Here is a 21,121-nt window from a genome sequence, read left to right on the forward strand (position 1 = left end):
TATAGTGGACCGTCACAGTTAGGTAGTAGCACTCTGTAGCACGGGACGTCCAACTATCAGCGGTCAGGGCGAAACTATGTGCTTTCGCGAAATCATCTTCGATGGCTTTGCGTGCCATTTCATAAATGTAGGGGATTATGTTGTTGGCGAAATATGTCCGCGAGGGAACAATATAACGCGGGTCAATTGCAATTAAATTAACCAAGCCCGCATCTTCAACCACGGAATATGGTTGCATGTGTTTTGCAATGTACATCCCCACTGCGTGGGTTATTTTCTTGTGTTTTTCTGACCTGATATTGTAAGGCTTTTGGAACGCCTCTTCTATAGAACCGTGTGTTTTCACTGGTGTCATCTTCGGGGTTGTCCTGCTCTGAGAAAGCGATGTCTGTGGGTGATGCCGGCTGAGGTGCCCATGTTAGAAGTGTTGCCGTTAGCGTAGGGAACAAGCGCTAAGCAATGCTTGCAATTATTATTATTTTTTTTTTCTCTCCGTCTGCATTGTAGTCCACGGGGAAACTGAAATGTTGCCACACTGCAGATTTGAAAGAAGCCGGTGCCTCCTCAAAAATCGGTCTGTCGACTCCTCCGCTCGCCATAACTTTTTTTGTTTTCTTTCTTGTTTCACTTTCACCTCGCTCGTAAGCGAGAGAGGGCGTTACTCGGCTCCTATTACACAGGTGCTTGACAGCGATTGGACATTTACTCGCGGGGCGGGAATTTCTCCACAGCTGCCCTTCACGTCACACACAGGCACACAGAGTTTGACCAATTCATTCCACAAGCGTTCGGAATAAATTACTGTAATTGCAAAACCAAAAAGGCGCGGTTCATATAGGCGTATTGAACCGTACAGGGCGAACCGTACGGTTCGGTTTTGAACCGCAAACCGTTGCACTGCTAATGGATATATACATTCAACATACGGTACATAAGGACTGTATTTGTTTATTATAACAATAAATCAACAAAATGGCATTAACATTATTAACATTCTGTTAAAGCGATCCATGGATAAAAAGACTTGGACTTCTTAAACGAAAAATGTGAGTACAAGTTATAGAAATTTTATATTAGAACCCTTTTTAATGTTTTCGTTTTAATAAAATTTGTAAAATTTTCAATCAAAAAATAAATTAGTAGCCCGCTATTGTTGATGTCACTAATTACTTACACAATGCTCATGGGTGCTGAAGCCTATAAAATCAGTTGCACCCAAGCGCCAGCAGAGGGTGGCAAAAACATAAAACACAACAAGTGAGCGTTTCACTGTACTGTCATTTAAATCTGTCTGAGCGGGGCATCTGCGTTAATTGCATCAAATATTTTAACGTGATTAATTTAAAAAATTAATTAACGCCCGTTAACGCGATCATTTTGACAGCCCTAATATATATTTAAAAAAGGCATGGCCGATATTTTTTTGCCGATTCCGATACTTTGAAAATGACGTGATCGGACCCGATCGATCGGCGATGGTAATCATACGTCAATGAGATCAGCTCCTGTACTCATCTATGCGTAAACTGAGAAACACAGCTGATGCTCCAGAAGGAAGTCACCCCAAAGATAGTGCTAACAAGAGTGCACACATAACTCTACTAGGACCTTCACAATGCATTTCAGACTAACTAGCTAGCAGCAGCTAAGTAGCAGCGTTAATTTAGAGCTGGGATGTAATTTTTGACCGTAAAACAACAAAGGAAGACGTGCGCAGAGACCGACTGCCTCCCAAAAAAAGGTAGTACCGACTGCTAGCAATGTCACAGGGAAAATGCAGACTGGATTTCAGAGATGTGGGTGTTCTCTATATGTACAAGTGGAATAAATTGGTTACAGACACACTGAAGGGGCGCTCTACCTTATTCAATGAAGTAAGGGGGAACTGACAGATTTGTGATAATTTTTAAGCTAATATTGACAGGTTATATGATTATTGATTTAAACTAATATTCTGGCAACTTTATTGTGAATATGTCAGCATTTTTGTTGTTGTTGTTGTTTTTTTTTTTTTAAATAAAACAACACCAAATTATTTAGGGGGTCTTAGGAATATTTTAGGGGGGCGCAACTATAGTTGTGATCCGATGTCAGGCACCTTGTAAGGATAGCTCCCACACTCTTCCCTAGTGAGGTTTTCAGGGCAGCAAGAAGAAGTGTGTGGGTCAAGCTGGAGAGATTACCATTTTACCATGCTTCTGTCCTTTTAAGTTTGTTGTTAAACCAGTTTCCATCTCCTGACTCTAAAGCTTTTAGTTTTAAACTTTTCATACTTTTTATTTTCTACTTGCTGGCCTAGGAATGCTTCAGGACCATTTATTTTTCCTATATGAATGGCTATGCAAAAAAGTCGTAATTAACGAAAAATCCGAATTGAAGTAGTCTTTGGAATCGAGAGTATGACAGTGCCTTTTGGGAGTTGGAATTTTGACAAAATTAATGACCTCAAAATGTGTGAGACCGGCCTTGAATACAAAACATTAGTTTTTTTGTTTGTTTTAAACCTGTCTTGTACAGCTTCTTGGACATGCGGAATGATAAATCTGAAAGTTGTTAAAAGCTGAACCAGTTTTAATGTGCCGCGAGGGAGTTTGGTATGCAGTACACACTTTGTGGTTGTTTATTAGGAAAATGCAGCTGAACAGAAATGGGACAGAGAAAAAAACAAAGGGAAAATATAACTGAATAAATATGCTATTTAGTTGTAATTAGTGTTGCAAGCCCTTGAAGGCGATCTTAATGAAGGGACACTATGCGGTAAGGGGTTACACCTAGTAACCAATAGAAGAGGAAGAGGGAGGATAGGTCAGACTAGGGTGTGACAGGGCAGAGTGAGTGTGCAAGCAGTCCAAGTGATGTGTAATGAGGAACCCACAACACTGATAATGATATGATCTTTTCGAAACAGATGAAGGAGACAACCCATCTCTCTGTGACACCAAGCTGCCCTGGATGAGCAGACCATATCTCCTCGTCCTCAAAGATGCGGGAGACATGTCCAAATCAGGGCAAATCAGACCAGAAGTCTCTCCTTCGAAGCCCTTCTCCGATAAAACGGTCACTCCGAGTGTAGAAAAACCTCCTGCAAAGATGCTCAATGTGGAGGAAGGTGGCTGCAAGGTGACACCATGGGTCGAAGGGCAAGGCGAGGAGTCTCCCAGCCCTCTAGTTCTGAGTTTGGCCGAGGAGGAGGGCAAGCTTAAGACTGTGCCTTCCAAGGAAGACTCGGTGATTGAGGAGAAGGAGATGGAGGAATCCGAAGACTTCCAGAATCATCTTAAAGATGTTTTGTCCATTGGAGAAGAGGAGGGAAAAGCCTCCACGTCCTCGCCAGTCAATCCTGACAATGAGTCCGGTCCGGTCGGGATCATGAGCAAGGAGCGATCTGACGCATTGGGAGAGGTGGCTCCGGTCTGGATCCCCGACGCCGAGGCCCACGTGTGCATGAAGTGCGGCATCAAGTTCACGTTTACCAAGCGGAGGCACCACTGTCGCGCCTGTGGCAAGGTGAGGCGCACACACTTTTGGCTTTTGGTGCACTATTCAAGTCATTCAATATGTGTGTGCATGCGCACGTGTGTGTCGTCAGGTGTTTTGTGCACTTTGCTCCGGCCTCAAGTTCAGACTTTCACATCTGGACGGCAAGGAGGGGCGGGTTTGTGTTTCCTGTCATTCAACTCTCATTAAAAGTGAGCCACTTACTGATTGTTTCTCGTTTTTAGTCTTTCATCCATTTCACAGCACCAACACCTGGCCTTTTCTTATCAGGCACATCGCCGAGGGTGAGAAGGAGGGTGTGGTTCGCAGACGAGCTCCTGATCCAAAAACAGTCAGAGTCCGCTCCCGCCACACCGGTCAGAGGGCCAGCTTTGCCACCTTTGAGGAGCCGAGCGGCACGCAGCGGGACTGTCAAAAGTCCGGGAGGGTCGCCACAGCTCAGGAGGGCCTCCAGACCACATGGGGGTGCTAATGTAGGATCATACAAAAGAATACATTACTATTATTCTGTTAACATCCATTGTAACCAAAAAGTCACATTTAAAGTTGTTCACAATCTTACATTAATCTGCAATACAATCCACACAACCTGTTTTCTTAACCCTTTACTGCCAAATGTATCACATTTGATACTTAGAATTTCATGATTTTGGGACTAATTCAGAATTTTGAAATATCTTTCCTCAAAAAAAAAAAAATGTATGCAAGTCAACGCATGCATCTGCAGGTTCCATGAGAAAAAAATTTGATTTAGCTAGGGTTATAGATATTAGAGCGCTTATTACACATATTCATTTTGTTTTTTCGTTTTTACAAATGTGAAAAAAAAAGTTGCATTAATAGCTTATTTTTCAAATTCTCTGATAATTACTTCATATTGCAGCATTTAAGGCAGGGGTGCCCATTACGTCGATCGCGATCGACCAGTCGATTCCAACGCTAGTGTGGGTAGCTCGCGGCATCAAAAAAAAAAAGAAAGAAATTTTTTTTTTTTTTAATGTACATAGTTAATTATGTTATGTGAGCAAGCATAATTTACCGTCAATTTTTTATTTATATATTTTTTAAAGTACACAGTTATTTGTGTTTTGTGAGCAACATAACCTCATATGTTGCTCACAAAGCATAATTACTGTAACTGTACATTTAAATTTTTTTTCTTTTTTTAGTTCACCCTCCTCTCTTATGGTAGATCGCGGGAGGTTGTCTCATTTAAAAGTAGAGCAAAAAACATTGAGCACCCCTGATTTAAGGGTTAAATCACCACCCCCCTACCCGACGCTAATTAACCTTAAAAATCCTAAACTTAAACCGTAGAGACAGACAACACTTAAAATTAATGAACTTCATGTGAAAGACTGTTGCTTAATTTAAGAATTTAGCAAATGTAAATTTCTTCGACCGCTGATTATGGAGAAAATGTTTAAATACAAAAAATGAGTGCGGTCATTTTGTGAGATCAGTTATATGCACGCAGATACACACTAACTACAGCACAGGTCCACGTGATATTGAGCAATGGAATACTCCATTTGATTGGCTAAATTAGTACCAGCATTACTACAATGATGTCCACCATTTACGATGGCCACTTCCTGCAAACTTTTCATTTTGATCTCAAATTGAGTGCTAATCTTGATATACAGTAGGTTTGAATTTTAGTCCTTGCCCGGATTCTAACATTTGACGTACCAACATTTCTTACAAATACCAATTTGTTCTCACCAGTTTATTCAGAATTTTAATATTTATTTATATGTTGGTATTAATATGTATTGCTGGTAAATTTCTATTTTCAATCTCAGCCTTGGCAGTGAATTACTACGTCAAATCCATTTCAACTGAAAAGAGCTGGGAGCAAATGATCGCTAACAGCCTTCCCGGTCGGAATTCATTGGACGTCTGTCACTGTCATTGGCAGCCAATGATTTAATCCTAATTTTATATTCGAAAATTTAATAGGGCGGTCAAAATTATCGCGTTAACGGGTGGTAATAAATTTTTTTAATTAGTCACGTTAAAATATTTGACGCATTTAACGCACATGCCCTGCTCAAGCAGATTAAAATGACAGCACAGTGTCATGCCCACTTGTTACTTGTGTTTTTTAGTGTTTTGTCGCCCTCAGCTGGCGCATGGGTGCGACTGAATTTATGGGTTTCAGCACCATGAGCGTTGAGTAATTATTGACATCAACAATGGGGAGCTACTAGTTTATTTTTTGCTTGAAAATATTACAAATTTTATTAACACGAAAACATTAAGAGGGGTTTTAATATGAAATTTCTATAACTTGTACTAACAATATCTTTTAAGAACTACAAGTCTTTCTATCCATGGATCGCTTTAACAGAATGTTAATAATGTTAATGCCATCTTGTTGATTTATTGTTATAATTAACAAATACAGTACTTATGTACAGTATGTTGAATTTATATATCCGTCCGGTGTCTTATCTTTTCATTCCAACTATAATTTACAGAAAAATATGGGATGTTTTAGAGATGGTTTGAATTGCGATTAATTACAATTAATTTTTAAACTGATTAACTCGATTAAAAATTTTAATCGTTTGACAGCCCTAGGAAATTACTATTTTGACTTGTGTCTTTCTATTAGGAGGCGTGTGCTGCTCGAAATTGGGGAACGTCTACTCTTGTGAGCAGCTCCTCTAACCTCATCCCGCTCGAAGGCCTGCCGCCCATCCTCACTTCCACAGGCGTCAAAGGAGGTGAACAGTGATTACACTCTCAGTGATGGCACTCTCATAATTATGTTTTGCCATTCATCAATAAATTGTTTTCCCTTATAATTGTCACAGAAAACTCCATTGAAGTGTTTCTGTACCCTAAAATCCCATAAGATGGCGACAAATTTCAGTGGAAAATGTAAAAGCGGCAATGGACCTATCGCAAATCGATGCTCCCAAATCACAAAAGTCGCACACCTAGAGTTGCACAGGAATACTGTGTGGTCGTGACATAAAACATCTTTTTTTCTCACTTTAAAATAGTAAAAACCCAATGGTTTAATGCTGTGCTGTGCCTGGTGCACCTGTAATTCTGACACCACGTACCCTGAAAGATTGGGAGTGGAATTGTTTTGTGAAAAAAAAAAAAAAAAAAAAAATTAAGCCATAGTTATGAGGTAGATATCCGTGACCAGTTTACAGACGCTATTTTTTCATTGTGATGTAATTTGTTTAAAAGTTTAAAATATGCGAGTGAGTCATTTTTTAAAGTCATTTTTTAAAAACAAAATATTAGACATCAATTAATGATTCTAAGCTAAAACGGATAGACATTTCAAATAATAAATATAATTACTTGGCTATTTTTTATGGCTGGGTTGAAACAAAAGCGGTTACTGGGTGTCTGTAAACGGGGGTCTCCAGGGTAAAACGGACACATTAAAAATAGTCTAGGCGCATAATGCGCCACGAAACTGCTATGGCAGCCTATAGACATATTGTTCTATCAAACACAACAGTTCTTTTGGCTTAAAATCCAGCAATTTATTTTAAAGAGCAGAAACTGCTTTTTCAGCCTTGTCTGTGTTTTCCACCATATTTGATAGCATGTAGTAAAAACGTAGACATAATTATTAACGTTAGTTAGCTAACATTTACTGCCTACTTGTATACTAGCCTGCCACTACACAAAAAAAAATTATATATATATAACTGAGCTGTTAAGACCCAAGCACCGAAAGTCCAAAGTAAACATCACAAACTTTCTATTAAAAAAAGGAAGATGTACTTACATTTGGTCACGGATGCACACAAAGGAAAGTTCTCATGCACACACCTAGCATTTGGCTGCTGCTGTCAACTCGAATGCACGCTGCTCTCTCAGCTTTGAGTATTTATCTCATATTCATGTTTCACATGTACTTTTATGATGTAAGTTGTTTATCCAGCACTTCTGGATGATTTTGAGAATCCAACTGAATGTAAAAGACTGCTTATTCATCGCCACAAAAGCTTTGGGAGAAAAATCTGACTGAACACATGACATAACGCCACTAAGTATTTATCGGAGCCAGATACTTGGGGGGGTCTTCAAACACCACTGAAATGCAGAGAAAACTACTTTTGGCACAGTTATAGCCATAACACATACACACAAAAAAATGGTTTTACACATGCATTAGGCTACTGTATTACACATACTATCACAAGGCAAACATGAGAAATTCATTTTCATTCAAAATTGTATTTTTCAATTATTTGAAAAATAACAGTTAACAAAAACAGCAGTAACCCCGATTTTCTCATCGCCTAATTTTTGTTTTCCTTCATTTATTCACATCTAAATGCATAACCTCAATTTCAACTACTTGAGAACATAGGATGTACATTAAAATTGAAGATATTGTAAAAATGTACTTATTTTTTTTAAATAAAGATATGAGTAAACATTCTCAAAAATAAATACAAATGACTTACATTATGCACAATGAAATGGTTTGAAGATAACACAAAGATTGACTGTTTTAAATTATAAAGAAATAAATAAGTAGCCTAACATAAATGAACAAAAATAAGTCCAAAGTGCACATTGACATGGAACATGTTCAGAACCTCTCCATCAAAGCAAATAAAATAAAATAAAATAAATTGGCCTCTACAAATATTTCCTTTCTCTTAAAGATCTGATCAATTTTCGGTTGCATTGCCCTTTTTTATCGCATTAATTCAACAAGCTTGTTGATTTTTTCTTTTTTTGCTGTTCCAGAAAATGTGCTTTTGAACTTATCAGAGCTAACTATCTTTGCTGATGTCAGCCAATTGAAAGGACAAGTGAGTCCATGCGCACGTCGACGCGATTGCTCGTACCTGGTCTCGTCAGACTCCGATAACTGCTGGAGCTGCGGAGAGTTCCGTGCTGTCCGTGAAATAAATAAATAATAAATATCGGTGAAAATGGATGACGCTACACAAGCACTTTATTATGCTTGTTGTTAACACTTGTGTATGCAAATCTGACGTTAGTAGATTGTTTTCCTCTCTGAGATGTTTTTAGCATGGGGTTTTTACAGTTGCCGTCATTTTTCGGGATCAAAGCACCGTTCCGCCCCACTTTCACCCCTGGTTATTGCTAGATAGATATTCGGCCAGTGGGGTTTCTCGTTTGAGCGAATGGTAGCATTTCGCCTCTATTATAATAATTGGTCTGCTCTCTGTAAAGTTTGATAACATGGACATAATGCTCCACTGCATACTGCAACCCACTCTTTCTGTTGCTAGACAAAATTCATGAACCCCCCCACCCCCAAAAAAAAACGTTTCATTTAAAAAAAAAAAAAAAAAAAAAAAAAAAAAAGGTCTATTGTCAGCTGTGGTAGTGGAAATTCAGAAAAATTGAACTCCCGCCATCATCCATAAATCGTTCGTTCACTCAATTACTGTCAGTGAGAGAATTTGATAGACCCTTGGGTTGACTAAGTTTTTCAAGGGGTGGGGCTAAACGATAGTTTGATTGGTGTTAAGGAAGTATATTAAAGTAATGCACGTGCATTTCCCCTAGCTCATAAAATAATGTTAAAATATTTTATTAATTAACCACCTAAACATACTTAGCTAGCCAAGTACACCATCATGCCCAACATTAAAATTCAGCAGTTTCCTTTTAAAAGCCTTCGTCTTAGTTTCCTTTCGGCTTTTCCCTTCAGGGGTTGCCACAGGGAATCAGTTATCTCCATCTAACCCTGTCCTAGCTGCATCGTCTGCTCTCACACCAACTACTGTACCTTCATATCAAGGGCGTAGGTTTGCATAGGGACGGTTGGGACAAAACACTACCAACTTTTCAGGATGCTCAAATTGTCTCCACCAACTTTTAAGCAACCTTATTTGCGTTATGTAATGACTTCAGTTATATAGGTCATATATATTGTGTTCCCATATGTTTTAATTGTTGTAATTGACCCCACCCATTAGAGATGCCCCGATTGATCGGGGATCGGGTCCGATCACGTCATTTTCAAAGTATTGGAATCGGCAAAAAAAATCGGACATGCCTTTTTTTAATATATATATATATTTTAATTAACTCGTTTTCTAATTGTATTTAATGTTACAGACCAAATGTCTTACACTCATCCAGAGTCTTTAGTTTTGGCTTAAAATAGGGCTATCAAATTTATCGCGTTAATGGCGGTAATAACTTTTAAATATTTAACGCAATTAATGCATGTGCTGCACTACCCACTCACACACATTGTCACGTTCAATCTATAATGGCACTGTTTTATACATAGAGTTAAAAGGCAACGTTAAATGAGTAGAGAGAATTTTGGCAGCCTTTGAAGCTTTATTTTTAATTGGCTAAAGCCTTACAATCCCTCTCTCATCAATTAGAAGTAGTTGTTCTTTTTCTTAACACCCTATTTATTTCCCAACGCAGAGAAGATATATCAATTGGTACCACTTCGCACAGTCATGCTTGCACTTCCCATCATGCATTTGGGCAGAAGTTAAATGGCTACAGTATCATTTACTGAAAACTTAACAAATACACTAGATGGCAATATTTAGTCACAATATACAAGGTCACATTTATCCTTTAATAATTACAAGTCTTTCTATCCGTGGATCCCTGTAACAGAAAGAATGTTAATAATGTAAATGCCATCTTGAGGATTTATTGTCATAATAAACAAATACAGTACTTATGTACTGTATGTTGAATGTATATATTCGTCCGAGTTTTATGCATTTTTTTCTTAATGCATTGCCAAAATGTATATGATCGGGAAAAATTATCGGGAATGATTGGAATTGAATCGGGAGCAAAAAAAAAAGCAATCGGATCGGGAAATATCGGGATCGGCAGATACTCAAACTAAAACGATCGGGATCGGATCGGGAGCAAAAAAACATGATCGGAACAACCCTACCACCCATATTAAGTGAATTATTTTCCATTATGTTTAGATTTTGAAGCCAGTATACATCTCGCCTAATGCAAGCTTATGATATGCTTGGAAGCATGACCAGTTGTTTTTCACAGAAAACCTCTGACAGTTAGTTTTGCCTCAGATAATCATGGACTTTTAACTGCCAACCAGCCAGGCTCATGACCTATTTTGTAAGATGAGTTAATCACCAAACAGACACACCTCCTTTTAAGTACAGCATATAAGCAACGCAGAGCTCTCTGTTCGGTGTGCATTTCTCCACACAGCTTTGTTCTGTCATTGAATGCCCCCAGAAATTTCTGAAATCTGCGCGGGAATGATTTCTTGCCTTCAGTCTTTTACTCTGCAATCCAGTCTAGCCGTCTCACCTGAATTGAAAACGAACACTCGGACGACCTGAAAGACTGCCTCCAACATTTTATATGTACATCTTTTCACTTGCTGAATGTGCTGTTCCATTTTTGCTCCTAAACGCACATTTGATTGGCTGATGACTTGACCCTCACACACACGCACAGTAGAAATTAGAGATATGAGAAGGTTTTTTTTCAGCCAGCAGCAGCCATTGTTAGAAATGTAAAAAGACATCATTGTTTTTTTGAAGTAGGGAACACACCATTAATTTTGCTACTGTAGGTCCGACCTGCATCAGTGTTAGCATAACATTAAACTGTGTGAACTTGCTAACCTGCAAAACTCAAACAAGAAGTTGCTTCGAGAGAAGTGTCCTTCTCATTGTGTTTTCTACTTTTAACATGTAGTGAACTCTGCTGGAAACTATGGAACTAGAAAAACGTTAGCAAGAAGCTGCTTAGAGAGAGAGGGGTGCTGCATAACCTCATATGTAGCTCACACAACACAAAATACACACAACAATCATAATTAATTAGGTACATTTTTTAAAAACTGGTTTTTGGGGCGGATGTCGTGAGCTACCCACACTAGCTTTGCGATTGACTGTTCGATTGTGATCGACATCATGAGCACCCCTGATTTACCATATCAATTAATTAGGTTCATATTCGTGAGAAATGTAGCCCTGACCCCCGTTCACCCAATCTGTTTGGTCTTATTAATGTCCCATCCCAAGCAAAAAGTGTACATACAGGTTATGCTGTAATGTCGTCCCTACCAATGTTGGGACCAAACCTACGTCCTTGCTTCATGTAACTACATCCATAAACCTCCTACTGTATTTTTATGCTTGCAAATAAAACAAACTTATTAATTACATCTGAACTGCATTTAACAGATTTCTTTCATTTAGTGAAACATACTTTGAGAACATTCCAAGAGGAGACATCAATGACTCATTTTTTCACTATTGGTGGCAGAGCTCGTTCTCTATCTCCCGCGAACAGCCTGCTATTCACGCTACCATAATTGCTTAAGACTTAAAGTTGCGACCTTGCAACTTGAGAAGAAACAATTGCACGGTGATTTATTGGAACGCAGCATGAATCCATTTGGAGGTCCCGTAGATAACAAATCCAATGTCGGAATAATTACTCTTTAGGATGCCCTTGGCCTGCTTAAAGCTCTTGAATCCGCTCTCTGCTCAGATTACACCGTAGAGGAGCAGCCCTCGGAGACGTTGCTCATCCACGAGCTGGAGAGCGGCCGCTCCAACCCCTTGGTGTTTGTCCTTAATGCTAATCTGCTCGCCATGGTCAAGATGGTCAACTGTAAGATGTTTTTTTTGTTTTGTTTTGTTTTGTTTTAGTTTCCTACCTGCGTTGACTACATGAGATCATACTGCATGCTTGTGGCTCAGATGTTAATAGGAAATGTTGGTGCGTGACCACCAAGGGGATGCACGCTGTTGGCCAGGTGGAAGTGATGGTGCTCCTGCAGTGTCTCCCAGAGGAGAAAAGCTTTCCTAGCGACATCTTCAACCACTTTATCCAACTGTATAAGGACAGCCTCACTGGTGAGAGACACTCAAATGACATTAAACCCCTGATATTTGAGTCATTCTAGAATTGGAGGACATTTGGGCTTGAAAATTGTTGAAATACTTTTCTGGTTTTCTACTGCATATTCATCAATAATAGGTAATAATAAACTATCAAAGGCTTGATTAACTCATCTTACAGATCAGTGGTAAAAATATATTACATAGGGCTGTCAAAATTATCGCGTTAACGGGCGTTAATTAATTTTTAAAATTAATTACGTTAAAATATTTGACACATTTAACGCACATGCCGCGCGCAAACAGATTAAAATGACAGTACAGTGTCATGTCCCCTTGTTACTTGTGTTTTTTGGTGTTTTTCCGCCCTCTGCTGGCGCTTGGGTGCGACTAATTTTATCGGTTTCAGCACCATAATTATTATTAACATCAACAATGGCGAGCTACTAGTTTATTTTTTGATTGGAAATTTTACAAACTTTATTAAAACAAAAACATTAAGAGGGGTTTTAATATAAAATTTCTATAACTTGTACTAACATTTATCTTTTAAGAACTACAAGTCTTTCTATCCATTGATCGCTTTATCAGAATGTTAATAATGTTAATGCCATCTTGTTGATTTATTGTTAGAATAAACAAATACAGTACTTATGTACAGTATGTTGAATGTATATATCCGTCTTGTGTCTTATCTTTCCATTCCAACAATAATTTACAGAAAAATATGGCATATTTTATAGATAGTTTGAATTGCGATTAATTACGATTAATTAATTTTTAAGCTGTGATTAACTCGATTAAAAATTTTAATCGTTTGACAGCCCTAATATTACATTATTTATCTGATCATATAATACTCAGCATAATCACAGTGACAGGGTTGCAAATTCATTCTTATGTTAGCTTTTTTTAAGGAGTAGAAGCTAGCTGTTACTGCTCGTCAATAGGACAATGTTACTTGTGGAAATAATGAAAGAAAATGCTCTTCTGAGCATATGCATAACAGGGTTGCACGAGTTAGATTGTGGCATTCAAACAAGGCTAACTACTTTATATAAAATTTTGAAAAATAGAAAGGACTTATCTAATTCTTTGGGAAAACTGATATCAAGTCTTTCAGATCATGTGACCCACTGATTTCTTCTTCTATTATGCTAAAAATGTATCGTAAGATTGTTGGAGGTAGGGATGCTCTGGTCACCTGATTTTGAGAATTTGCTGATACCGAATCCTGATCCTATACTGAAAAAAAGTGTTATTTATTTATTTATTTATTTATTTTTAAAGAAAAGTTCCAAACATGTTACAGTATTTAAGATTCACTTTGGTCATTAAAGTGAGTGAGACAAGAGAAAATGGCTTTTTAGGAGGTACCAGTCTTATTTGGTGTTTTATAACAATATTTTCAGCATAGTTTTCTATTTCTATTTGGTCTCAAGACTAGTTTCATTTTGGGAATGTATATCTTCTCTAATTTTGGAATGACTTTATCATCATCAAATCTGCAGGGAAGGTGATCAAGCACCTGTCACTGTCCCTGTCCACCGGCTGCTTCCTGGGCAGTGATGAACACGCGGGCTTCTTGTTTGTCCGTCCCACTCGTCAGTCCCTTCAGGGTCTTCCCCTACCCAGTCAGCCGTACCTCTTCGGTCTGCTGCTCCATAGGGCCGAAGTGGTTTGGGCCAAGATGTTCCCTCTCCGCCTCATGCTGCGCCTAGGGGCTGAGTACAGATGTGAGCTCTTTATTTCATGCTTTTACCCTTTAATTTGAATGATTTAAGTACAGGTTTTAATATTTTTCCTCAAGTTTGGTAATGTGACAATGTTTAAAGCAGCTCACTTTGCTCCCACATTACATGATAATTTCCGCCTAGCAACCTAGTCTCATAGATTATTTCTAGTAGGCGTTGTCTGAATACAAGTGGCAATGTAATAGTATATAATAATATAATATAATATATAAATAAATATAAATATAATAGTATAGGAGTGGGAACCTCTTGTTACCTCACGATACGATACGATACGATTTGCGATACAAAGCTCACGATAACGATGATCTGACAATACGGCGATACAACGATTATCGATACATTGTAGAATATCCTAGAATGATTTCCAGACCAAACAACTAATAAACAGAAAAACAAGCTTCTGCTGTGAATTGGAATGAGTTTATCACTAGTAAAACGGCCAATCCATTTGAACTGGGAGGGTGGCAGCGAATGAACATTCGTTCGTTCGCTGCCATCCCTCCCACTTCCTCGTATTTTCGGAATCAAAGCACCATGTACAGGAACAGCATTCCGGCTCTGAATCTTATACCGGAACTGTGTTCTGGTCCTGAATCATATACCGGAACTGCGTTCCTGACTGTTCTGGCCCACTTTCACCCCTGCACATTGTGAACATGTGACAGAAACTATGGAGATTTTTCGTCTCGTCAGACGAAAACTGGCATTCGCGTCGTTATGTTTTAGTCTCCCAAGACACATTTTTAGCTCGTTATCTTCTCGCTATCATCCTGAAAAAAATTGTTCGTCGACAATATATTTTCGTTATAGTCATTGTTAATGAAAAAAAAAAAGGTCTAATCACACATTAAATGTTGTGGTACTAATGTCTAAAATCAAGTTTTTTTTTTTTTTATCAACACAATATTTTCTACAGTTTACCCTTGCCCACTATACAGCGTGCGTTTTCGAAAGCCTTTGTTCGGAGACGTCGGCCACACAGTCATGAGGCTTTTAGTGGTGAGTGAGTATTGTGTGATCTTCGATCAAGCAACATTCATGCTATCAAACTTGCAAATTTTCCATAAATAGTTCTGAATATGAAAAATCCCTCCATCCTCGACAGGATTTTAGGAATTTCCGTTACAGTCTCCCAATGGTTCAGGGGCTCACCATGGACCTGGAGGCTCAAAAAACCTGCATAAAGATACCGACGACAGGGTACAATGAGGTGAGATGGAAGAACATTCCTTTTGTAGGACTTTTTCCATTCACATCACACATTTCTTGCCTGTCAGTTGATGAAAGCAATGAACAAGTGCAACGAGCACGTGCTGGCTATGGGAGCTTGCTTCAACGAGGAGGCCGACTCGCACCTCATCTGCGTGCAAAAAGATGACGGCCAGTATCAGACGCAAGCCATCAGTATCCATAACCAGCCCCGCAAAGGTAAGGCGTGTGACAAACTCAACAACTGTGAGGCAGATTTGTAAACCACCCTCCACCATGTTGCTGAGATATCAGGTTAGAATGAAGAAAAAAAATCGTTAAAGTTAAAAAAAAAAATTTGAGGAGAATATGAGTAATCTTGGGATCAACAATGTAAGAGATGCAAACTAAACAAGCAGCTGAAGTTGGACTATGTCAGAAAAGTTAATTTCAATAATTCAATTCAAAATGTAAAACTCCCAAATTACACATATACTTCAAACCACGGGCAAAACTTAGCAGGCTACTGGGGGTGCAGGCCTCTAAGGCAGTGGTTCATCAACCTTTTTTGCACTACGGTTCCGTGTGATATGGGCCATTTTTTCACGGACCGGCAATGTGTGGCAGGAAATGACAGTAAATATGAAATAATACGGCAGGACTAAAAACGAACATTAAGTGCGGGGAAAATGTAACTCACCATACGCCAAATAAACCTTTTTTAACAGCCGCCTCTCCAAAAACTTTATTGGAAATATCCTTGGCTGCAGGCATAATGAGTTCTCCAATCGTGAAAGGTTTCTTGGCTTTAGCCATACAGTTCGCCTCGAGGTATGATACTCTAAATGCATTTGCTTTTGTTGCCATGTTTGCTAGCTTTTAGCCACATATTCTGGAGAATGGACTTGTAGGCTCCCCGTCTGGCTCAGCAGGTGGCCTTTTCCCCGTAAAAAAGCTGTCCAATGAGCAGCCAACAGCAGCTAATGTTACTGTTTACATTGACTGACGCTGGGCAGCTACAGGCAGGGGCGTCGTACAGGGGTGAAAAGTGGTACTGATTCTAAGGGCCCATGCCCTGATGGGGGCCCACAAAGAAAATTATAATAGGTAATCGTTTGCAAATTTAAATATTGATCATTATCATTTTAATAGGAATAAAACGAAGGGTTTCATTTTCTTGTTTTGTTTTTGGCAAAAAGTAAACACCAAGAGAGCAAATTTATTGCCAGCCCTCCCTCCAAAACCCTCGTATTTTCATTAAAAGGTTTGGTCCGCCCTTCCTTCGATCAGACCAGGAGCAGAGCGGTGCACATTTACACCACTCAATGACTCGAAATGCACGCAGCGCAGTATTGCAGAAATGTTTTCAAAACAAAAATCGGGTTTTCAAAAGAGGAAAGAAAAGAAAGCAAAACCGGAAATGGGTAGAAAAGGCCAACAGGATGTGACAAAGTACTTCACAAAGGAAGGTTGGCGTCTTCTGTCAGTGTAGTGGTGAAAATTAACCTGTTCTCTTAGCTCCGAAGCGAGGTCCCAGCTCAATCCGTAGAAATACCGGATTTTCCCGGCCTCAATGAGCGACATGCACCTATTCAAAAACATGATTTCCAAATAATGACGTCATTTTTTTGGTATCCTACAGATGGTGAAAGTTGGTGTGGAAATCGTCTTGAATCCACTTTGTCAAGAATTTATTGAATTTAGTTTGTCATCAATTGAATTTAGTTTGTTAACAAGGGACCTCGCTTCGGAGCCGTAGCCTATAGAGGAGATCGCAAATTTCCAGATGAGGCTAAGCTTACTCCATAATGAAATACTGCAATTGTTTGCTAGCTAGTGTTTGCTCCATTTTTAGCTTACATTTAATCAGTACAGCAGGCAAATCTAAGCAATCTCTTCATACTGAAACAGTTGTATACTGTATACTGTGTTGTATACTGTCGTATAGTTAAGTTCAAACAAAATATTTATTCTAAGTCATTCATTATGGTATTTGCTTTGAGAATATTTCTAATAAAAATATATTTAGACTGTAAAAGATGGCCTTCAGTAAATTTCTTATAGATGATATCAGTCTATTCATTATTGCTCTATAAGCTGTATGTTTACTTAAATATATTTTCATCTTAAATCAATGCAGAAAATGTACAAATTAGTGTTTAAGGATTCACCAGAATACAGGGAATTACGTTGTTGATACTCTAAATGTGTGTGTGTGTCCTGGCACTGGTGGTGGGCCCCAAAGTGATATCTTTTCATGGAGTCCAAAATCCCTGGCAACGCCCCTGGCTACAGGTGTGCAAACACCGCAGTAATGATTGCCTGGTACACCAGACTCACCACTGTTCCAGCTATTGAGTCTGGCCACCATTCACGCGGATACAATTTCCAGGGCGGAGCAAGCCACAGCAAACAGACAGCGGAGTGGACCAATCAGCGACGGGCAGACGTGACGTTAGTAAAATGACGAGGGAAGGACGAGGGACTTGCGCGCGGAAGTAAACATACGAAGAGAGCGGAGTTTATTCAACATGGCTAGCGCGAGACAGACTGTTGTCAATGACTCGTGTCGATGTGTTTTTGGTAATTTAAAACGGACTTTACCGTGGACTGGAACATATTCTCGGCTCTCGCGTTCACCATCTGTGTTGGAGACGACTTTCGACGCGCAAGAGTGACGTTGCTCGTTAAGAACACGTCACGCAAATAAACAAATCTGATTTGTCGACTGATTTTGTACCTGCTCGAGAGGCCGTTAATGGGCTGGTTCCCAGACTATACTCTCAGTGTTTGAAAAATACAGGGATAATAGTCTGGCAGAGCCAGGCAACAGTAATGGTGGCCAACCACTAGAGGGTGACGTACACAAATCTCTGCTTGGATTAGTCAATTGAGTTACAGACATATTGATGTGTCAAGCGCAGTGTTGTTAATAACGGCGTTACAATATAACGGCGTTACTAACGGCGTTATTTTTTTCGTTAATGAGTAATCTAATTAATTACTTTTCTCATCTTGGCAACGCCGTTACCGTTACTGAGGCGGGAAAGGCGTGCGTTACTATGCGTTACTAAGTTGGTTGAATAAAAAAAAGTCTGAGAGAAACGGACTCACGGGGACGAGAGCAGAGCAGGAGTGGGGAAGACGCCGTTGCAACCGCGATGCTAGATGGCTCCAATAATACCTGACTGCAGCCATAGCCGACAAACTACGCCCACATGACACGGTAGATATCATATTATAGAACTAGATGCAGATGACAGACACTGCTGCATTGCCAACATGTTTTAAGGACTACATGCGTTTGTAAACAGCCGCCATCTTAAAGCAGTACACCTCTCAGGAAGGCCCTGATGTAGAGATCCTTCCTAGCGAACCTAAGTAATTTTTTTTTTATCTAAAATGCTCCTAAATCGGCAAAATCTTAACTTAAATCTATCTTTAAATGATGAAACAGTTTTAAAACTTACACATGTTTAAAGTAGACAGAAGGGAACTAATGCAATAACGGGAGAAATTTTAACAACTTTAACGATTGATTCACAACTTTAAATGACTTCCACACATAGCAAAGGTTACTAGCTAGTTATCGCAATACCCTTGTGTCTAGTTAAGTGGAGGGTAAAGAATTGGGCTTGGGCCAATTGTCCCCCAAACCCTTTAAGCTTCACATTGTGTGACCTGTTTTTTTTTTTTTTTTTTGGAGAAAAAAAAAATCCCTAGTTACTTTGCCAAGTAACTAATTACTCTTACATTCAGGTAACTGAGTTACTAACGCAATTACTTTTCTGGGAGAAGTAATTTGTAACTGTAATTAATTACCTTTTTAAAGTAAAATTAACAACACTGCATGGCACTAAATGCGTTAGTAGACAGCCGCCATCTTAAAGCAGTAGACTTTTTAGGACGGCTCTGTTGTAGACAACCTTCCTAGCGAACCTAGGTAACTTTTTATCTAAAATACTTCTAAATCGGCAAAATCTTGACTTGAATCTATCTTTAAATGATGAAACAGTTTTAAAACTTTCATATGTCGAAAGTAGAGAGAAGGGAACAAATGCAATAATGGGAGCAATTTTAACAACTTTTAACAGTTGATTCAGGGTAAAGGGTAAAGAATTGGGCTCAGGCCAATTGTACCAAAAACCTTCACAAAAAACTTCACATAGTGTGGCCAATGTTTTTTTTTTTTTTTTTTTTTTGAGGGAAAAAAAAAAGTAATTATCACCAATTACTTTGCCAAGTAACTAATTACTCTTACATTCAGGTAATTGAGTTACTAACGCAATTACTTTTTGGGAGAAGTAATTTGTAACTATAATTAATTACTTTTTTTCAGTAAGATTAACAACACTGGTCAAGCGGCATAAACCAGATTGCGGTCGTTAACAAATTATTTATTTCTCTGTGGCCCGGTAGCAAATGCGCCACGGACCGGTACAGGTCCCCGGCACGATAGTTGGGCATCACTGACCTAAATGGCCTGGTTTGTAGGTGTAAAGCGGGCGTGGGTGGCAAGGGGAGGGTCAAAGAGGGTTAAGATGATGCGCAGCGCTGTAATGTAGTGTTTAATTGTTAAAATACCTATTCCTTCTGTGTTGTCTGGAGGGGCCCGCAAGAATATTTCCACTTGCACCAACACACACACATCAGAAATCATCTTGAGAGGCCTGCGAAATATACAAACAATGATCCACTACGAACAATAAACTAAATCAAAAGTAAACCAAAACAATAATAACGACATGAAATTAGCATGATCGAGCGCTTTTCTGGGTTTTCCTCTCTCATTCCTCCCAAATCATTCATGTACTGAAGCCATGATGAAATATGTAATTTGTAACATTAGCCACTAGAATGCACTGCAACACTCCAATAACTCGACAAGGCTAACTTGTCTCTCGCCTCTGAACAAGAGTGGACAAATACAATTCTAATGTTCTTGCCTCCAGTGGTGTCCAAACTATTCCACACAGGGCCACAGTGGGTGCTGGATTTCATTCCTACAAAACAAGATGACATATTTTCACCAATCTGGTGTCTCACAAGTGTAATCAATCAGTTGATTGCAGTCAGGTGCTGCTTGTTTTAGCACAAACTTCACTGGTTCAACTGTCTGTGCTCAATTGGTAGGAACAAAAAACAGGACCCACAGCGGCCCTTGCGGACAGGTTTGGACACCCATGCTAACAGCTTTTTATAGCTAATAAATATGTATACAAAGCAAACAAGCTAGCTTATAACAGTGTGAAACCTTAAAATACCATGGAGAAAATTTACAAAAATATTGCAAAATATAAATGAATGAAAAATACAATACACGCAAAATTCTGATAATAAATGAAATAATGAATGAAAAAGAGGCTAATTGGTCCTTTGACACTGTAACTCAAGGGCGTAGGTTTGCATAGGGACGGTAGGGACATAACACTACCAACTTTTCTGGATGCTCAAATTGTCCTCACCAACTTTTAAGCAACCTTATTTCATTATATAAAGAGTTTAAATATATAGGTAATTTAGATTGTCTTAAGTTACCATATGTTTTAAGGATAGAATAGACCCTACCATTATTAAGTGAATTATTTTCAATATGTTCAGATCTTTATCCCCTTTCACTTGCTGAATGTGCCAGTCCATTTTTCCCCCCTCAAACGAACGTTTGGTTGGCTGATGACTTGAATCCCCCCGTGCCGCCACAAAGACACACACGCAGACATACTCACACAACCCCTACAGATTCATGTCGACAATATGCCACCCCCTTCGGAGAGGAGGGATATTGGAAGGTTGTTTTTTTTTTTGACCAGCAGCAGCCACTCATGTAAAAAGACGTCAATG

The 21,121-nt window shown here is 39.0% G+C and overlaps 1 protein-coding gene and 1 long non-coding RNA gene across 2 annotated transcripts in view; one reads left to right on the top strand and one right to left on the bottom strand.

Annotated features, from left to right (window-relative positions):
* Positions 1-21,121, top strand: part of zfyve9b (zinc finger, FYVE domain containing 9b) — a 40,914-nt gene that overhangs the window by 5,951 nt on the left and 13,842 nt on the right. The window contains exons 2-11 of the mRNA XM_057841845.1: positions 2,909-3,507; positions 3,590-3,689; positions 3,769-3,971; positions 6,119-6,230; positions 11,983-12,105; positions 12,195-12,350; positions 13,847-14,071; positions 15,009-15,091; positions 15,198-15,302; positions 15,370-15,520. Coding sequence (XP_057697828.1) covers positions 2,909-3,507; positions 3,590-3,689; positions 3,769-3,971; positions 6,119-6,230; positions 11,983-12,105; positions 12,195-12,350; positions 13,847-14,071; positions 15,009-15,091; positions 15,198-15,302; positions 15,370-15,520 — 1,857 coding nt within the window. The remainder of the gene's footprint in view (positions 1-2,908; positions 3,508-3,589; positions 3,690-3,768; positions 3,972-6,118; positions 6,231-11,982; positions 12,106-12,194; positions 12,351-13,846; positions 14,072-15,008; positions 15,092-15,197; positions 15,303-15,369; positions 15,521-21,121) is intronic.
* Positions 2,363-19,952, bottom strand: LOC130919279 (uncharacterized). Its single transcript, XR_009063933.1, has 3 exons — positions 19,865-19,952; positions 13,864-14,059; positions 2,363-3,966 (listed from the first exon to the last, which is right to left on the bottom strand). It is a non-coding gene; the product is annotated as an uncharacterized LOC130919279 (long non-coding RNA).

Source organism: Corythoichthys intestinalis, chromosome 7 (genome assembly GCF_030265065.1).
Source record: "Corythoichthys intestinalis isolate RoL2023-P3 chromosome 7, ASM3026506v1, whole genome shotgun sequence".
NCBI lineage: Eukaryota > Metazoa > Chordata > Actinopteri > Syngnathiformes > Syngnathidae > Corythoichthys > Corythoichthys intestinalis.